The 18,406-nt window shown below is 40.5% G+C and overlaps 1 protein-coding gene and 1 non-coding gene across 4 annotated transcripts in view; both read left to right on the top strand.

Annotated features, from left to right (window-relative positions):
• Window positions 1-3,417: 3,417 nt before the first annotated feature.
• Window positions 3,418-18,406, top strand: part of ZFR (zinc finger RNA binding protein) — a 46,747-nt gene continuing 31,758 nt past the window's right edge. For all 3 annotated transcript variants that reach the window (XM_055698894.1, XM_055698892.1, XM_055698895.1), the window contains exons 1-4: window positions 3,418-3,535; window positions 3,820-3,904; window positions 16,030-16,312; window positions 17,957-18,101. In XM_055698894.1, the coding sequence (XP_055554869.1) occupies window positions 3,499-3,535; window positions 3,820-3,904; window positions 16,030-16,312; window positions 17,957-18,101 (550 nt within the window). In that variant the 5' untranslated portion in view covers window positions 3,418-3,498. The remainder of the gene's footprint in view (window positions 3,536-3,819; window positions 3,905-16,029; window positions 16,313-17,956; window positions 18,102-18,406) is intronic.
• Window positions 13,304-13,440, top strand: LOC114015283 (small nucleolar RNA SNORA66). The gene has a single exon (XR_003559124.1). It is a non-coding gene; the product is annotated as a small nucleolar RNA SNORA66 (small nucleolar RNA).

The following is an 18,406-nucleotide window of genomic DNA, read 5'->3' as shown; positions in this document are numbered from 1 at the left end:
TGCTGTGATATTTTCAGAGGCGCTGAACTTTTCACAAATAGAGTAGCTGTACTGTTTAATTCCAGATCAAAGTTTTGTTTTCCAGTATATGTTTTAATTCTGGAAATTCTTGGCTGTTCTTCTGTAATCTTAATAGGAACAGATATGAAGAAGTTTCTTTTTCCTATTAAAAAAAACCCACTTTTGAATGCTTCACTAAACCTTTTATGTCTTTCTCCCTCTGCCACATGATTTGCACTTTATCACTCCATTTATTTCTTCCAGTTAAGGTTACAGAAATCAGCAAAGTTCAGAATGCCCCAAAGGATCTAATCTGAATTTATTAGTGTTTCATTTTGAATCAGATCTGATATATATGTCTTACAGAGATGCAATCTTGTTTCATAACCCACTGAGGTTTTTTAAATATAGACTATGAATCTGATCCTGCGAGCTAGTAGTAACCTAAATACATGTTATGTAATGGTACGCAAAGTTACCAGGAAGCATCAGGTTCTTATGAGGAAGCTGCTGAGGGAAAAACTTTTATAATAACACTGGGTTTTTTTCCCTGACAGAATGGTAAACCTTATTGACGTTCATTTTTTGGGGTTTTTTTGTGTGTCACACTTAGTAAGTGTGACTCCTCATAAAGTATATTGTAATCTTTTTGAAGTGATATATGCACTGAAGATTCAATATGCAAAATTCACCCAGAAAAGTAATCTGAAACTTCTGCTGAAATTGCCGCTGAATTGGGCTGCAAAACGGGAACTTATGTTCAGGCATATGCAGGGCTGAAATCACAAGATATAGGGTGGTATCTTTGAATTAGAACTAATATAAATTACTTGGATAAAAGAAGTTATGAAGCCTAAGACAGAAATCTGTATTTTGAATAAGAAAGTTTTTGGTTTCCTCTGCTTGTGTAGCCAAAGAGTAAATATTCCAAGTTCACTTCATCAGTGAAAAAGGAATAGGCAACTGCAGGTCTACCTATTTGCAAAATACAGCTTTAGTGATACAGTTTTAAAAGGTGTATGAGTGTCTGTGTGTGTATAGAGATGTTTATGTTTTTAATTAAATGTGTATTGAATTCAGCCTAGAGAAGAGCAGGCTCTGGGGAGACCTTACAGTGCCTTCCAGTACCTAAAGGGGCCTACAAGAAAGCTGGAGAGGAACTTTTTACAAGGGCATGTAGTGATAGAACAAGAAATAATGCTTTTAAACTGAAAGGTAGGTAGACATAGATTATAGGAAGAAATTCTATACTGTGAGGGTGGTGAGGCACTGGAACAGGCTGCCCAGAGCAGCTATGGATGCCCCATCCCTGGCAGTGTTCAAGGCCAGGCTGGATGGGGCTTTGAGCAACCTGGTCTAGTAGGTGTCCCTGCCCATGGCAGTGGGGTTGGAACTAGATGATCTTTAAGGTCCCTTTCAACCCAAACCGTTCTGTGATTCTACAATTCTGTGAATACTGTATGTTTATCGGTATATTGGAAGGTTTGTGACTGAAAAAACTTGAAAGACAGTGGAACAAAGAAAACTTCCATTTCTGTCTTTTCCAAGCACCATGATCTAGTTGTCCAATTATGAACAATTTTTAACAAAATAATGGAGGGGACAGTAAAGATATTTGTGTATGCTGAATGCATTGAGGCTCTCAGGGCAGAGGTCATGCCCTGTAAGTTCTTCTACAGAAGATTTGTATAGAGCCCTCTCATGAAGTACTCTCATATACAACTTCAGGATTAGGGCTTCTGTTTGTTTAAGCAATAGCAATTGAATGTCTTCACCCAGTAGCTGCTTTCCTCACAAAAAAGCACTTTGAGTGGAAGTGCACCACAGAGGCTGGAAATTAATTCCTTTTCCCATGCCAGTTCCTTTTCCTGTTGTGCTTGATTAGGGTAAGAATGAGCAAGTGATACAGTACTGTTTAGTTCTTATGCAAAACTAATAATAATGACCAACAAACTACATTCAGTGAATTGGCAAGGATGTTTGGCATCTTAAGTACCTGTACTTCATATGCAGCTGCAATAATGTAAGCTTTAGATGAGAAAATACTTTCCTCTTCTCATTTGTTTTAGGAATGATAATATCTTTGTCAAAGTCTTAATGTCTAAGATGACTGCAGGTACTGTGGGATAAAGGAAACCCCTGCTTTTGCACGGCCTGTGGGAGATCCCAAGCAGGCACGTTTTGAGTAGGTATGGCATACAGAAAACAAATACTTGTAAAATTATCACTTTTTAATTAATCCAGAAGTGTTTATAAGTCTTGTTTAGTTTATAAAAAATGTGTATCCCAGAGCAAAGTACAGATATTAGATGCAAGTATTTAAGGATTTAAGTTTTGCAGTTTTCTGAGCTCTGAGAAGCATCTGCTGCTCAGGGAGAAGGACTGCCTATGAGTTGAACAGTCATAGGGAACAGATGAACTCAGTCACATTGAACTGTAAGTTACTGCACTGGCTGCAGTATGCTGCCCAGTGTTTTTTTGGAGCAATCTGATGGACGCCTGGTGTCTAGAAACTGCAGATGGATGTGCGCTCTATAGGTGAAGCTTTACCTCATGTGTGCAATAAGCACATATGAGCTACTGCATAATTGGTTTGTAGAAGTGATTCAGCTGTGGTGCCCTGGGGACAGGTCAGACAAGGAGTACATGGCTTTAGTTGGATGACAGCACTGTTGCTCTCCATGTGTGCAGTTGTGGTGGTGCAGCTGGGGGGCCCACATGAATCTAAACCTAGTTTCAAGTTTAGACAGGCCCTTAGGTCTTGCTGTGAACTCTGCATGCATGTACACTAATGGCAGCTGATGCGCTCCAGCACTGTGGTCTTGCAGGAGTGCTGTGTACCTGCTGTGTATGCCAGGCCTCACCTGAGGATGCGTTTGCATGGGAAAGCCGGTAAATGCTGTCAAGTGCAGTATGTGCGTGGCGACAGACACCACGTATGTGGCAGGGGTGGTGGAGAGCTGCTTCACTTGTTTCTTCTTCACTTCTATAACGGTGGTGCATTGTGCCTTTGTAGGCAAGAACGAGAAACCGACCCTGCCTTTACAGAATGAGCCCGCCGGTAGGGGCGCGATGCGGCTGCGGGCGCAGAGCGGGGTGCCATGGAAGGAGGAGGGGGATAAGGGGGGCGGTCCCCTCACAGCGACTCGCCGGGGCGCCTAGGCCTGAGGGGGGAAACTACCGCTCCCGAAAGCCTTTGCGCGCCCGCGCGCCGGAAGGCCCACCCCACCATGGCGGCCGCGGAGCCCAGTGCGCCCTTCAGTGGGCGGGGCTAGGGGCGTGGCCGGGCGCGGGACTACAATGCCCAGCGGCGTCTGGCGTATCCGGCGCCTGCGCACGGTGTTAGTCCGGCCGCACTCCGCCGTTGTCGTCGTACGTGGGTGGGTGGGGGGAAGGGAGAGAGCGCGGCGGCGGCGGTGAGGAGGTGGTGGAGGAGGAGGAGGGTGGGGGGGTGAGAGTTGAGAGTTCAGCCGCCGCTGTCGCTGCTAGCTCGGACTCATGATTCCCATATGCCCGGTAGTTTCGTTCACCTATGGTAAGTAACGGCGCCCAGTCTGTGTGTGTGTGTGCCCGTGCGCGGGGGGAGGGAGGGGATGCGGCCCGCGCGCGGGGCGGGGGAGCGGAGCGGGGCGTGCGCGGGTCCTGAGGTGCCGCCTCTGACCTGGCGCTCGGCGCTCTCTGTCTCTTGTCCGTCTGTCTGTCCCCTCGCCTCCCCCCTTCCCCCGCCTCCTCCTCCCCCCTCCTCCTGCCGGGCCTCCTGTCATGGCCCCGACCGCCGTCGCCGCCGCTGCCGCCGCCTCTCGGTTATCGTCGCCACAGTGCCCAGCCGGCTGGGAGAAGATGCCAAAATGGCCACCGGCAACTACTTTGGATTCACCCATAGCGGGGCTGCTGCCCAGTATAGGTAACGGCCGCGACCCCTCCCTGCCCTGCCCGGCCCCTCCCTCTGCCCGGGCCCGCAGCCCCCCTCTCCCCTCGTCGCCTCCGGTCCCGTGTCCCAGGCCGGAATCTGCCCACCCCCCGCCCTGTGCCGGGCGCCGCTCCTCCGGGATGGCTGTGCCTGGGACCCTCCTGCTTGTCTGCCCCGCCCGCCGGTGTGTTTCCTTATCCTCCTGGTGAGGGCTTCCCTGTATCACCAGTGGTGTGAGGGTGGGGAGGTGGAGCTGGGCACCACGGAGGAGGAGGAGAATCAGCGGCAGCATCAGGTCCCGAGGCCCTTAAATTAAAATGGCCACTTGTAGTCAACACCAGCAGCCAGTTACAGACTGCTGCCCTTGGGCCCTTCTCCTTCAGCTTCAAGGAAGATACGGCTTGCTTCCCAGGTCTTTGCCCCCATTTGTGTTGGTGTGGGAGGACAGAACCCTTTTTGACATAGGTTAGAACCCAGTCTATGGGAGACTGGATGGAAGAGGGAAGAGCTGAATTGCCAGAAGATGCAGGGAACTTAATTCCATTGGATGTCTCTAATATAATTGATGTTTCTGAGAAAGTAGAGAAGGTACTTTCAGGGCCAGGTACCCTTTTAAAAGATTTCCTACCTTGATATGTAAGACCAGGAGTAGGTCTTCTAGTGCTTGGAACCTGTAATTGTACATCTTGCATAGGCACACTGCTGTAAGTCTTTGTATCTTTGTAGTTTTTGTGTGTCCAAATTGTGTATCAGTGTTAAAAAGTAATTGGTAGCACCTATTATCTCACGCTTTCTGAAATTAGATTACTTAATTTGGCAGAAACCATATACAATCAGGAACATCTTCATGTTTTTGACTTGTATTGGAGTAGCACCTTAAAGTACACATTGGAATCTACTTTAAATGTTTTGTTAATCTGTAATAGGAACCTTCCTTGACACCTTGGTCATAGTTAATGGGAAAACCAGAAGAATAAAGGAAATACATGATGGGTTATTAACAAACAAATGCAGATCTATGCTACTGCTAACTGGCTATATAAATTGCCTACCTGACAATAATTTCAGGAATATACAGTTTTATGGAGGTCTTGGGATGACTCCTAATTTCTCTCCATTTTTTCCTGGAAATGGACATAAGGTACATTAAATTTAATTTACTCCAAGGTTTAATAGTTAAAGGAGAGGAAGGATTAAACTTAGTTCATCTTCGGATTCTTACAAGATTAGGTGCTTACAATATGTTTATGTTTTACTACTGAAATTTGGAAGTGAGTTATGGGGTATAAAGGAGATTCTAAAAAGGATTTTCTTTTAAGTAAGCAAATGATCTTTGAGAGAATAATAAACTGAGGTCCATCTTTCTACATTTTTTAAGTGGAGATAGTTTTTTTTAAATTATTACTATTTTTATTGTGGAGCTGAGGTGGTCTCTAGACTCTATGAACCTGAACGACTTGTTTGAAATTTCCTTTTTAATTGCAGTATGAAAACATATAATTGGAATAATGTTGGAGTTTTAAACTTGTGTTCATAGTTACTCCTAAATGTGTTCTTGATAAAATTGAAAACTGATCAGAAGAATCTTTTTTTAATTTGCTATCAGGAGTGCAAGATACTTCATTTGTTATCAGTAAAAGACTCTAATCCTGTAAAAGAAACACACCTCTGAAATTGAAGAGACACAGGAGTCATGTTAAAGCAGGCTTTTCATGAGAATGAACTTAATGTTTTGAGCAGGAAACACAGGAGTCACTTAAAATGTCTAAAAGGGAGTTTAGCTTTGAGAAGCAGAGTTGGCAGGTCCCTGGTAGCTTGTTGAGTGTGCTACAAAATACAGTCCACTCTAGTATATTTGAGAAAGAGATGGTGCTGGCAGGGAAAGATAGTGAAAGACTTAATATTGCAACTAGTCCTCTAAGATTGTTACTAGTATTTGAATGAACAGTTTATAGAATAATAAAATTATTGCATTCTTAGAAACCAGGATAACAGATAAACAAATGGATGTTTATCTGCACGCTTAAAACATAGGTGAGCCTCCTAAATCTGTCAGAAATTCTGGCTACAAGACTAATCTGTAGGTTTTAAAAAAGTGCTGGAAATAGCAAGTTGTTTTGGGAGGGCAAACCAGACACTTGCAGTTGAAGACCTTAGTTCTCTGATATATGCTGTTTAGAAATCCCGGTGCTGTAGTTTTTATAGCAAGTAACAGAAAGTAACACATTATTGGTGACGTTCGTGGGGGTGTTCTCTTGACAAAACGGCTGTAAAAAATTCTGCTGCATAAGGAGAACTTTAGGCTGCAACTTTTACAGGAATCTCAGTCAGTGCTTCCTAGGGATAACATATAGAACAACATCGTGTTGATCTGAGCACTTACTTCACCTAAGCACAAAGAATCTGTGTGATTCTTTTTAGGATACACACCTTTCTCAGAATATCTCAAAGTATTTAACTGTTAAATATTCAGCTGAAGACATGCAGAAACACCATCGAAACCACCATCCCGCTAAACTTTGCATCAGAAAAAAGGCAATAAATAAATAAAGTGATTGGAAGCATTTTTGTTCCTTACAGTGTTGTCACTGCATAAAATATCCTGCTGCCCACCTCATTCAAAATTCTTTGTGTGCACTACCCAGTAATAATGCCATGACTTAATGAGAGAAGCATTAGGCCATGCAAATACCAAATATAGGACATTTCTTTGACTATAGCAATACCTTACAGTTTGTGCCTTCTGCTAGTGGTGGTATTAAGAGCCTAGGGTTATAATCCTGCATGCATTGCAAACTTTGCCTGTTACTTCTTTAAGTAATTGTGTTAATCCTTCTATGTAGGAGCCTGGAATAAATGTGGAATTTGGTGATACTAGCCCTCTCTTTGTGTGTGCATGCTCCATAGGTCACCTGAACTGCTGTGTGTCTATTCAGTGTGAAGTGAACAGCCTCATATCGGCTTGTCTTTCATGTGTGAAGACCATTAGCATTCTTGATTCAGTGCTGGAGAGAGACATAGTTATGCCTTTACGCTAAAGTTGGCTGATTTAAATGTGGGGATGATGATGGAGAGAGATGGGCATTGCGAAATGTTTGGACAGAGAGTGTGCAAATGTGATAGTCTCATTTAATTAACCCTGTGTTAAGATTTTTGTTCCTGTTAAGAAGGTAAGGAGTCTTTTAACTGTCTGAGTTTCATCTTAGTGATGTTCATGTGTGCCCCTGCTCTTTTGAGACAGGCCACAGATGGGAGATTCTTGCGTTGTTAGAAGTGATTTGTTAACTTTGAAATGCCTTCAGGTAGTGTGAATATGACTAAGTCTGGTGAGCCTTCACGGGTAAAGGCAATTTTAGCGGTTTCAAGTCCAGAGCAGACCACAGCGCCTGTGAGTTTACATTAAGTTGCAGTCTTCTAGACAGGCATATCAAAGTGAACTCTTGCAGTTCCAGCAGGTTTGGAATTCAAGTACAGTGTGCAACGTTACAGGAGTTGGAGGCTATAATTGGGTAGTTGGAGGTAGTAACTGGGGAGGAAAGATGCCTCACTAATCAGAGGAGCCTTTGTAGTTTTTAGGAGGGAGGTCTGTCAGCTACTTGAAAACTGCAGCAGATTCATGTCTTTAGGAACCAAGCACCTGGCGGATTTTTTCTGTTAATGGTATAGTTATGTCCTTTGTAGATGCAACCTCAAAACGGATTGATGGTTGTGGGCTTAACTCTGGGGTATTGAATTGCATGTAAAATTTTGTGTGCCACTAAAATGCAACAATGGTAGATTCAAATGTAGTTGCATTATTGGTACTAGAAAAGCAAAGTAGTACCTTAAGACAGGAAATACAGTGTTTTAAGAACTGGATACAGTTTTCCATGCTAGTGAAGTTTCTTTACTTTTAACAAAAGCTTGCCAATTTTAGCATTTTTTCTGTTTACCACCTTCGTTAATGATCTAGATGATGGGGCAGTGTACCCTCAGCAGTTTTGCTCAAGACACAAAACTGAGAGGAGTGGCTGATACGCCAGAGGGTTGCACCGACATCCAGAGAAGAGAGATTTGGATGGGCTGGAGAATTGGGCAGACAGGAACCTCATGAAGTTGAGCAGGAGGAAGTGCAAAGTCCTGTACGCAGGGAGGAACAACCCCATGCACCAATGTGTGCAGGGCGACACCAGCTGGAAAGCAGCTTGGCAGAAAAAACCTGGTGGACACCCAAGCTGAACATGAGCCAGCAACGTGCCCTTGCAGCACAGAAGGTCACTGGCATCCTGGGCTGCATTAGGCAAAGTATTGCCAGCAGGTCAAGGGAGGAGAACCTTCCCCTCCCCCCACAACAGCTCTGGGGAGGCCACACCGAGTCCTGTGTCCAGTCCTGGGCTCCCCAGTACAGCAGAGACGTGGATGTACCGGAGAGTCCAGCAGCGGGCCACAGAGATGATGAAGGGACCGCAGCACCTCTCCTACGAGGAAAGGCTGAGAGAGCTGGGACTGTTTAGCCTAGAGAAGAGAAGGCTGCGTATACGTTATATGTGTGCGCATATATATATATATGCATACAATGTATATAAATACCTGAAGGAAGGGTGCCAAGAGGACAGAGCCAGGCTTTTTTTGGTGTTGTCCAGTGACAGCACCAGAGGCAGTGGGCACAAACCGAGACACGGGATGTTCCCTCTGAGCCTCAGGAAGCACTTTCTTACTGAGAGGGTGACTGAACCCTGGCACAGGCCACCCTGGGAAGTTGTGGAGTCTCCGTCCTTGGAGATCCTAAAAAACTCTCTGGACACTGTCCTGAGCAACTGGCTGCAGGTGGCCCTGCTTGAGTAGCGGGTTGAACCAGATCACCTCCAGAGGTCCATTCCAACCTCAGCCACTCTTCTGTGATTTTGACAGGGGAAAATGTTTGTAGTTGGTGATTTTTCAGGCAGATGTAAAATCCAAGCTCATTTCTTTTTTTGTCTTGTGTGTTATCATTGTGAATATGGCTGTTGACAAGACTTGAATAAATTCAGTGTTTTGGTAACGAAGAAAGCAGTATAGGTGATGAACTGTCATGTGTTCAGCTGAGTAAAGGGAGGTAGATACAGAGCATATATTGCAACACTTTAGAGTTATATTGTGATACACAGTGAGGAAAATGTTGCAGATTTTGGATTTAAATCAGATCATGAGACTAAAAGTGAAGATTAAGAAAGCAGTAAGGGTATATTGAAAATCTTTGAGGTGAGTTACTGATAGTGTGTGGTTAAGCTACCTAGTAGCAATGTGTTCTTTGTTTGTAATGGACGGATGCATGAATGTTCTTAGAAACAAGGAAGAGAAACTCTGAATTGCTACAAAGAACTATCTTTTATAGGCCTTACGTAGTTAAACCATAGAATATGTTACTAGGAGCTGCTGAAATTTAACAGAATTCAAGAGGGGATTGCATATTTGCATGCCTTCAGGCCTTTCTTTGGATTAGAGTGAATTGTTTTACAATGTTCTGTTCACAAAATTGTAATAAAGGAAATACTTCTCACTAAAGTTCTGAAAAGATGTATTCAACCTTCATTGAAATTTTATGCCCACAGTGAGTAGCAGGTTCTAGAAAAACAACTAAAGTCACTTCTGAAGTATAACTTACTGTAGTGCGATACTTCATTTCACTGTTTTCTGCTGTTTGTTTTCAAGTATGTTCAGGAGGAAAAAAGCTCACTTAATTGTTGGTTTAAAAATTATTATTACTTTGCTTTTACTTTGCCCAGGTACCATTAACACACTTGAAACTTCATCTGATGAGTTATTCAGGGATCTGAAAAAGAAGCAGATAGTAGTTCTTCTTTCAGTTTTTGTAGAGTTAGGACATACTTGTTTCAGTCTTCATATCTCTGAAAGAAAAAATGCAGAACTGTTTTTTCTGTTCTACTACTAATAGAATAATCTATGAAACTTTGAGAAATGTGGCAGTTAGGTCTTACCAGCTATGCTTTCCTTAATGCTTAAAATCTTCAAATGTTCTTAAAAATTAGAATTCAAGAAATAAGTCTTAATTGGGGGGCAGGGGGGCTGAGTTCAATATATTTGTAGTTTAGAAATTATTTTAAGTGTAGCTTAAATGCGGTGCTAAGCTAGCCTGAAAATTACTTCTTTAAATGAAAAAAAACCCCCATCAAATCAAAACCTGCAAGGAGTATATTTTACTGTATACTCCTTAGTTAGAATAATATAGAATAAATTAGAATAATATGGAATAAGTTAGAAAAATATAGAAATAAATAGAAGTTGTAATTTCTGATGAAGCTTGTAGCTTGGATAGAGGCAGAATTGGTTTTATTCCTGGTCATAATTCTGTATCAATATAACACTCTTCAGAAAACTGAAGCAAAAATATTTAAGATGTTATCCCTCTCTAGGAAGAGAGTTTCCAGTGTTCAGCACCTTAAGCAGAGCTGAAATAGCAGCAGCATTAATGTGTGTGTGCATATGTTGGCTGGTACTACAGAGGTACGCTGGAGATCAGAGTTTTTGTTTTTCTTCAGCTTACATGCACATGAGTTACAATTTGTGTTTTTTAAATAGAATCAGCATGGTGGAAAGCAAGGCTCATAAGGAACCTTTTATGTGCTTCTTCTAGATAAACCTTTTGTGCTATATATCTTCTATTTTCCCCTAAATGTAGCCCTGTGACAATAATTGCTACAGATGCCTTAAGTTTCTTAATGCATGACTTACTCCACAAATATCTTAATGTGGAAAGTAAAATATCTTGCAATCTTAAGTCAGCTGAAGTTATTACTTGGCAAAATAGTGTTGTATTTTCTTGATATTGTTAATGTACAAAAAAGTTTTCTACTTTCAATTCACTTTTTTTACCAATGAAGCCTCAACAGTTTTTTACTAGAAGAGGCCAGTGGCTGGAAATGAAAAAGGGCACGAGCCAAGTGTTCTACAGAGAATTCAGTATTTGTTTCTTAATTGCTCTTAGTTCTCTGTCATTTGGGGGGGATCTATTACAGGGAATCCAGACCTTCTGTCAGTGTTTCTATATAAAAGTAAGTAGCAGGTGAGGGTGTGCTGGTTTTGTCCAGAATAAAGTCAGTTTTCCTCACAGTAGCTGGTATGGGGCTGTGTTTTGGATGGGGATGTTTTAGTTATTGCTGAGCGCGGGATGTTGTAGTTATTGCTGAGCAGTGGTTACCGAGATTCAAGGTCTTTTCTGCCTCTCACAGCAACCTAGCAGCAAGCAGGCTGGAGGTGCACGAAGTTGGAAAGGGGCACAGCTAGGACGGTTGACCCCAACTGACCAAACGGATATTCCATACCATGTGACACAGGCCAAGTGTTTAACAAAAAATACTTTTTCTTGTGCACTGTAATACAATAATTGTGAATAAGGAATTAATTCTCCTAATTTTGAGGTTACTTCAGTAGGATAAGGAAGATGAAGGCAGGCTAGGTGTACACTGGAATGCAAAACTTCTGAATAGGAGCAAGCTTATTTGGGAGGAGGAAGCAAAGAGCATGGGGAAATAGCAATATGCACATAGCAGTTTAAAGCAAATGGAGAGAGACAAAACACATTAGGCAAGATGCTGGAAATGACCTTCTGTAGTTGACTGAAACGTACATCTACAGAACCTGGAGCAGAACAATTGAGTGCAACATGTAGACTGTAAACTAGCCCTGGGTAGGATAGTGAAAATGCAGCAAAATAGAAATCTGAGCTGGAAGATCATCATCGAAATATATGTGGCGTTCCTAGAAAACAGGAATTAGTCAGCTGGGTGGGGAAGCCCTGTTACTATTGTGATCACCTAAAGAAATGTGTGTGGTATGAATAAAATACATTCTTCTTGAATGAAAATTTCTGGTGGAAAAGGTAATGTGATAAGACAGTACAGCAGAGTACCATTTGAAGTTGGCAGGTCCTTCACCCGTAACTTCTTAAATCAAAGGGTGATGTTTATTTTGATAGTAAATCAAAACACTGTAAGAATTGTAATGTGAAGTTATATTGAATTGAATCGTCACAAACTGAGTTTGCCTTATGTAAATGTCTAGAGCTCACTTGCTTTTAAAACTGAAGCTTTTCTAATCTACAGAAAAAATCGAGAATGAGGGTGCTCAGACACTAGGACAGGTTGTCTACAGCAGGTTCACAATCTCCATTCTTAGAGATAATCAGAACCTGACTAGATGAAACCCTGAGAAACCTAATGTAATTTGAAATTAGCTGTGCTTTGAGCACTGGATTAGAACAGATGACCTCCAAATCTTTGTTTCAACCTAAAGTATTCTGTGATTTTTAAGCCTAACCTAGGTAACAAAGCCAGCTGGACCATGTATCTTCTCATATGAAGAGAGCTGGAATTCCTTGAACTGAAAGATGCTAATGAGGATATTAGAATTTATTTTGCAGAAGAGAAGAATTGATCTTCAAAGAAAACTGGCTAAATTACCAGGTCAATGAGCTTCCCTTGTCTGTTGTGTTGCAGTACCTGTTTGCGTGTCCTTAGCCAATAGAACATACAAAGTAATTTGGTTCAACTCTTTCCCACTGTGTTGGGGGATTAAGCTAAACCAAATTACTTTCTTTGTTGTGGTGAAGAACTCGCATGTGGTTTGTTACTGTAGCTTAGCTGACATACTCTGTTTCATTGTTGCTCTATAACTGGATCATGTGCCTAAATCTTTTGGAGTCTTATTTATTGGGACTAAGTTGAAATATATGATGTGGAACAGTATAGGAGATCATTAGTTAAGGTAGAGATTAGTAAGAGAATTGTAGAGAAGGAGCTGGTAGAGGTGGTTAGAATTAGAAGAGTGGTTATCAAATAGGAATAATTGCAGTGGAGCTCCCTGGATATTGGTTCTGAGTCTTACTTAATATTAGTATGGCATGTTGTGATGTTTGATGCAAGGAAATTATTGTCAATACAGAGGTAACTTTACAAGAAGCTGCTGTGAGGAAGCTACACTGGAAAGGAAGTGCTCTTTGGAGCAAAGCAGGTAGCACAGCTGAAACTTCATCTGAAATGATGTGTACAGTTCTTGCCATCTGTAGTGAAAAAGAATAGATAATACTGTGATAGGTGCACAGCTTAACTGCAAGACAGATCAATGGAATAGGTAGTGTGGCAAAGTAACCTAGGAGGAGGTAAGTTCACCTCAGCAAATGTGATGAGGTACTAACTACCAAACAAGGACAAAAACTTGTAAATTAAATTAAGAAGTTGGCACAAAAATATTTTCATGTACATTAATTACAAGAAAATGGATGGTCATCTTAATTTTAAAAGGTATTCAGTAAGACTGTGGGGAGAAAAAGAATGTCATGAACTTAAAGAATATGTTGCTGTAACTAACTTTTAAAAAGGAAGAAGCACTTAGTTATAGAATATTTTTCTTGCAGTCTTGCAAACTCGATCACTAGCTCTGCATGATGTTGCAGAAGCAAGGGGAACAGGTTTGCTAAAATAAACATGGTCATAGAACTGTATTAGCCTTAGAAATCTGATGATTTGGGCTGTTAATTCTATACCATGATAAGGAATTTCAGTTAAAAAATAGTGTAAAAGAAATTAAACTCTCTGTACCAGAATCTTGTTAATAGTCCTGCTGATAATGATCATAATCTCTTCACAATATTAAATACTGGAAACTGTCAGGTAGCTTTAATCATACATATTTTGAGAACAAAAAGGTTTCCTTTAATAAACTTGACTGGCACTGCTAGTTTGTAGTGTATTGTGAGCACTGTATTGTATTTTGTAGTAGTAACTTAAGCACAGTTTCATGAAACTTCGAAGAGCCAAATTAAGGCTTCCTGTACAGGTCCCTTTTCTTTCTCATAGGATCATAGAATGGTTTGGGTTGGAAGGGATCTTAAAGACCTTAAAGAAGGGACACCTTCTGCTAGACCAGGTTGCTCAAAGCCCCATCCAACCCAGCCTTGAACACATCTCTTCCATTTTTATTCCAACCCCTCCAATTTCCCTGTGTATAACTTAAATGGTTTCTGGCACTCAGCTGACTTGTTTTGTAAATTCTAGTGTTTCTGACATGTCTACCATGTTAGAAAATGAGCTGAGCACAAAAAACCCAACTTGTTTTCTGCTAGATTAATGACTTAATCAGTGCACTGAATAGCTTGACAACTAGCAGAACTAGCACCAAGGATGGGATAGGATGGCATAGCCAGGTTTTTTACATGAAAGGAGGAAAAAATGAGGGTGGGGATAGGGTGGAGCAAGGCTTTCCTTGTTGACAATATTGGACTGCTGTCTGTTTTCTCAATTTTATGTGTTTTTAGTAGATACATAAAATGGTAATTACCTCACAATTTTTGCATTTCTGTACTGTTAGTTATGTAGATAATGTGCCCTAATTTTATAGACCATCACTCACTTCTACTGTCATAAAATAATCTTCCTGAATTGTCTGATGGAGTCCAATTTCTCACCTTAAACTGACAAAACAGAGAATCTTCGTGTGTATGTCAAGTAGGAGGAATTTTTCCAAGCAATAGTGAGAGCTACACCAAAGAGTTTTAGTCTTTTCCTTCTACTGTTATGCTAAAAAATTGAAAATAGAACGAAACATAGTGGTGAGTACAACTCACAACTGAAATAAATTTGAATGTGCAAGTGGTCTTTTAAGGAATTAGGTGCCTACAGTGGGAATAAGGTGGAGTCCAGGTGTGGAAGTCCAATAATAATAAAATTACTGTTTCTGGTGTGAGAATTTTTTTTTTTAATTCAGCGACGTTAATGGGTTCTGCTGTAATTAAAATTACAAAATCAGTTTTTCTAAAAATAAATAAAAAATACTAAGCACAAGGGAGTTATGCTAATATCTTTTGCAAAAATAATATAGTACATGTAGTTAAAAAGGTGCTTTGTTTCTGGTAGTTATATCAGAGACAATATCTCAGACTTTAGGAGAAAATATTAGCATAACCATATGCAGTTCATTGTGCCAGTGAGTATGTTTGCTTCAAGTGAGATTTCATTTTTATTTGGTTTCTACTTTCTTCTGAAAAATAGGGGATACTACCTCCTTGATAGGCATAGAGTTGGTTTTGAATTATCTTTTAATAGTGCTATGGACATGTGAAACCCTATAGAGATTCTTAAGTACTATTGAACAACAGTGCGGAAAGTATACTGAAAAATTGAATCCCTGCTTCATTTAATTGTTCCAGATAGTGATATTTTGCCTTGTTCATTTTGATTAAAAATCAAAGTAACTATTCTAAGCTTCTAATCATAATGCACAGTTACACATCAATATAGAACGATAGTACTAGTGTCTGTTCAACTAATTAAGGTTTTGAAGCCATGGGTTTTTATTTCTGCTTGTTTTACTCATTCTTAGGAAACAGCCACATACTGATGTCCTACCTGCAAATTTTAGAGAGGCAGATTAGTCTCAGCATGTGCCTGGAAGATTGCCAGAGCTCTGGTAGCAGTCTTCTTGCTTGATCTCACTGTCCTTTTGATTGCTTCATGTTGTGAGGCAGTGGAGTTTTGTACATGCGAGTGGGGCCAGCTTTGTAATTCTAAACTTTTTTTTGGGAGAGGTTCAGCATTGGAGGTGTGTATTTAGTATCTGCCTTAAATGTAAGAATTCTGAGCTAATTTTCATGGAAGACTTTATATCTTATTGCTTTAATATGTTTTATTGAAAAACTTCATGCAAGTGCAGGTCAGTCGTGAGCTCTCGCAGAAAAGTAGTGTTTCTTAATATAACAGGGATGTTAGTTTTGTTGGAAGAACTACTAAACCATTTTAAAACTTGTCAGTCATGAAAAGATAAGTTTAAGGCTTTTGTATTATTTTGAATGAAAGACTTGTGTTCTTCTGCTTGAAAAAAACCCACACAAATCTGCCCCTTGCTAAGAAGGTCATCACCTGCATGATACGTGTTCCTCCACAGAAATGTCTAACATTATAACAGCCTTTTTAATGGGTGTGGAAGAGAGGTGTTAAGAGCCATTGAAGTGTATGCATAGGTAGATTGCTGTTCCAGGTCTCTTTATAGAACAGACAAGTATTAATCAGCTCTGGGATTTTGAAATGTGTAGGCATTAGCTTTGAATGTGGATTAATCTAATTACTTGCTGCCTTTTTCCAATGTAGCCAGCAGCCAGCTTCAGGTGTAGCGTACTCCCATCCAACTACAGTTGCCAGCTACACTGTCCACCAGGCACCCGTCGCTGCGCACACGGTTACTGCAGCGTATGCTCCAGCAGCAGCTACAGTTGCAGTAGCCAGGCCTGCTCCAGTAGCTGTTGCAGCTGCTGCAACAGCTGCTGCATATGGAGGCTATCCTACAGCGCACTCAGCTACAGACTATGGTTATACGCAGAGGCAGCAAGAAGCTCCACCACCACCACCTCCTGTCACTACACAGAATTACCAGGTGGGTTCCAAAATAATTACTTCTGTTGTATGATTTTTAAATGACCTGTTAAAATGAGGCAGCCTGTTTGGGTAAGAGAATGTGATGATATTTGCATTTTTTTCTTCTAGGAATTGCAGTTTGAGTACAACTCCAATAACTTAGTAGCAAAACCTCATAGAATGTGAAGTGACTGCAGTGTGATATGGCCCATGTAGAGGAATGTCAGCACTACTACTGCAGAAACTTAAGATTTCAGATGTTTACATAATAAGCAGTGAAGGGATGTTTACCTCCAAGTGATTTTGTGAAACTACTGCTGAAAAGAGCAGTAGTGTCTTGTCTCAGCTAGCTTGAATGTTTGAGTGGCATGTGGTAAACTGGGTCATGGAACTGATGTAGCTGAAAAAAACTGTCCCATTAAAAATTTTCGGTGGAGGTGGAAATAGTTCCCTTGTCAGATTCCTGGGTGCCGCAGGAGTTCTAGTGCCAAACACGGGGCTAGGAGATTGCCCTAGAAGAGGAACTACCCGTTTTATGGGTTTGGGTACCTTTTGTGAGATCATTGCCTAACCTCATGTGGCTACAGGTTTCTACAAAAGGGAATTGTTTGTTTTCATCTTTGATGTTGCAATAGTATGTGTTGTGTAACGGTTTTTTAACCTTCTAGTCCTAAGGTTATCAAGGCAACATCTAAATTCTAATTGGTATTCTAGTTTGTTTAAAAGGACTGTACTGTTGCTGCATGTTCTCAGTTCTTTTGTACAGAGGTTATGATTTGTTACATGTGGTAATTAATCATAACATAGGAGAATTTCTAGTAGCATGTGTACTCATAATTATGAGGTCAGTTAGTAGATGCATTCGGATAGAAAAGAGTACACTAAATAAGAATAGTTTCAGTTTACACAGGTTGGATGGAAAAGAGATTTTGTAATTTTATACATTAATCCATTTTAGCTATATGCTTTACTTCCCCTCAGTTGATCACCTCCTTATACTTTACCATAAATATGGTGAGGATGAGAGAATATATGTATATACATACATACAGTGGCTTCCTGGCCCTGCCATTCTAAGCTTAGTAGCAATCTCCTGAGTTATAAAGGTGTTGAATGGGCTACTTGCTTTGCCATTATAGACTAGATATAGTTCCCTAATGGACTAGTTGATACACCAAAAAGTAAAGAAGTCTTTAATTCATACTCTAAAAATTTAACCATAAAAGTATTGTTAATGATGGGATTTTTAAAGCCAATAGAGCGTCATGTTTGTAAACTTGTGAATTTATTATGGTGTTTTTTCACTTCATATTTTACAGAAGTGTAATTTGATACAGTCATCATGAAAAACTAGTGAAAGTAGTTGCTTTTCAGCAACAAAAATAATTTGTAGCGAAAGTGATTTAATAGCATGAGGTTAATTACTGTATCAAGTCTGAAAAAGACCATCAGAGTTGTTTTCAGGCCTGAAGTATCTATAAATGTAAATCTAATTTCTTTAATACATTTATTTGTATATATTGTATCTGTAAGTATGTGATTTAAACTGCTTTAGTTGACCAGAAGAAAATACATTGTTTCTTTGACTCTGCTAATGACTGCTATTACTCCAGATACATACTTAAAGGAGAAATTTGCTGGGTTTTCCTTTTTGAATTTTTAGGATTCCTATTCTTATGTTCGATCTACCGCCCCAGCTGTAGCTTATGACAGCAAGCAATACTATCAACAGCCAACAGCAACTGCAGCAGCTGTGGCTGCTGCTGCCCAGCCTCAACCTTCAGTAGCTGAATCATACTACCAGACAGGTAGGTGACACGATTCAAACTGCTGTCATTATACACAGTCAGTGTATACTTCAATACCTTAAAAATAAGTTTTTTGAATATTTCACATTATCCAGATTTTTTTTTTAGTTTTGTCATGTAATCTCTGTCAATATATAGAGAAATTCACTGCACCTAGAACTTGAACATTATTGTGACGCTGCTATAAGTAGCTGTCTCTGAGGTTTGGATTATTATTAAATACACTCAAAACATACTTCTAGTCAGCCTTCTTGATGATTTGTTTAGAAACCTTGCTGAAGGACGTTTAGATAGTCAATGGTGGG

This window comes from Falco cherrug, chromosome Z (genome assembly GCF_023634085.1).
Source record: "Falco cherrug isolate bFalChe1 chromosome Z, bFalChe1.pri, whole genome shotgun sequence".
NCBI classification, from domain to species: domain Eukaryota; kingdom Metazoa; phylum Chordata; class Aves; order Falconiformes; family Falconidae; genus Falco; species Falco cherrug.
This window is presented reverse-complemented; position numbering and strand designations above follow the sequence as displayed.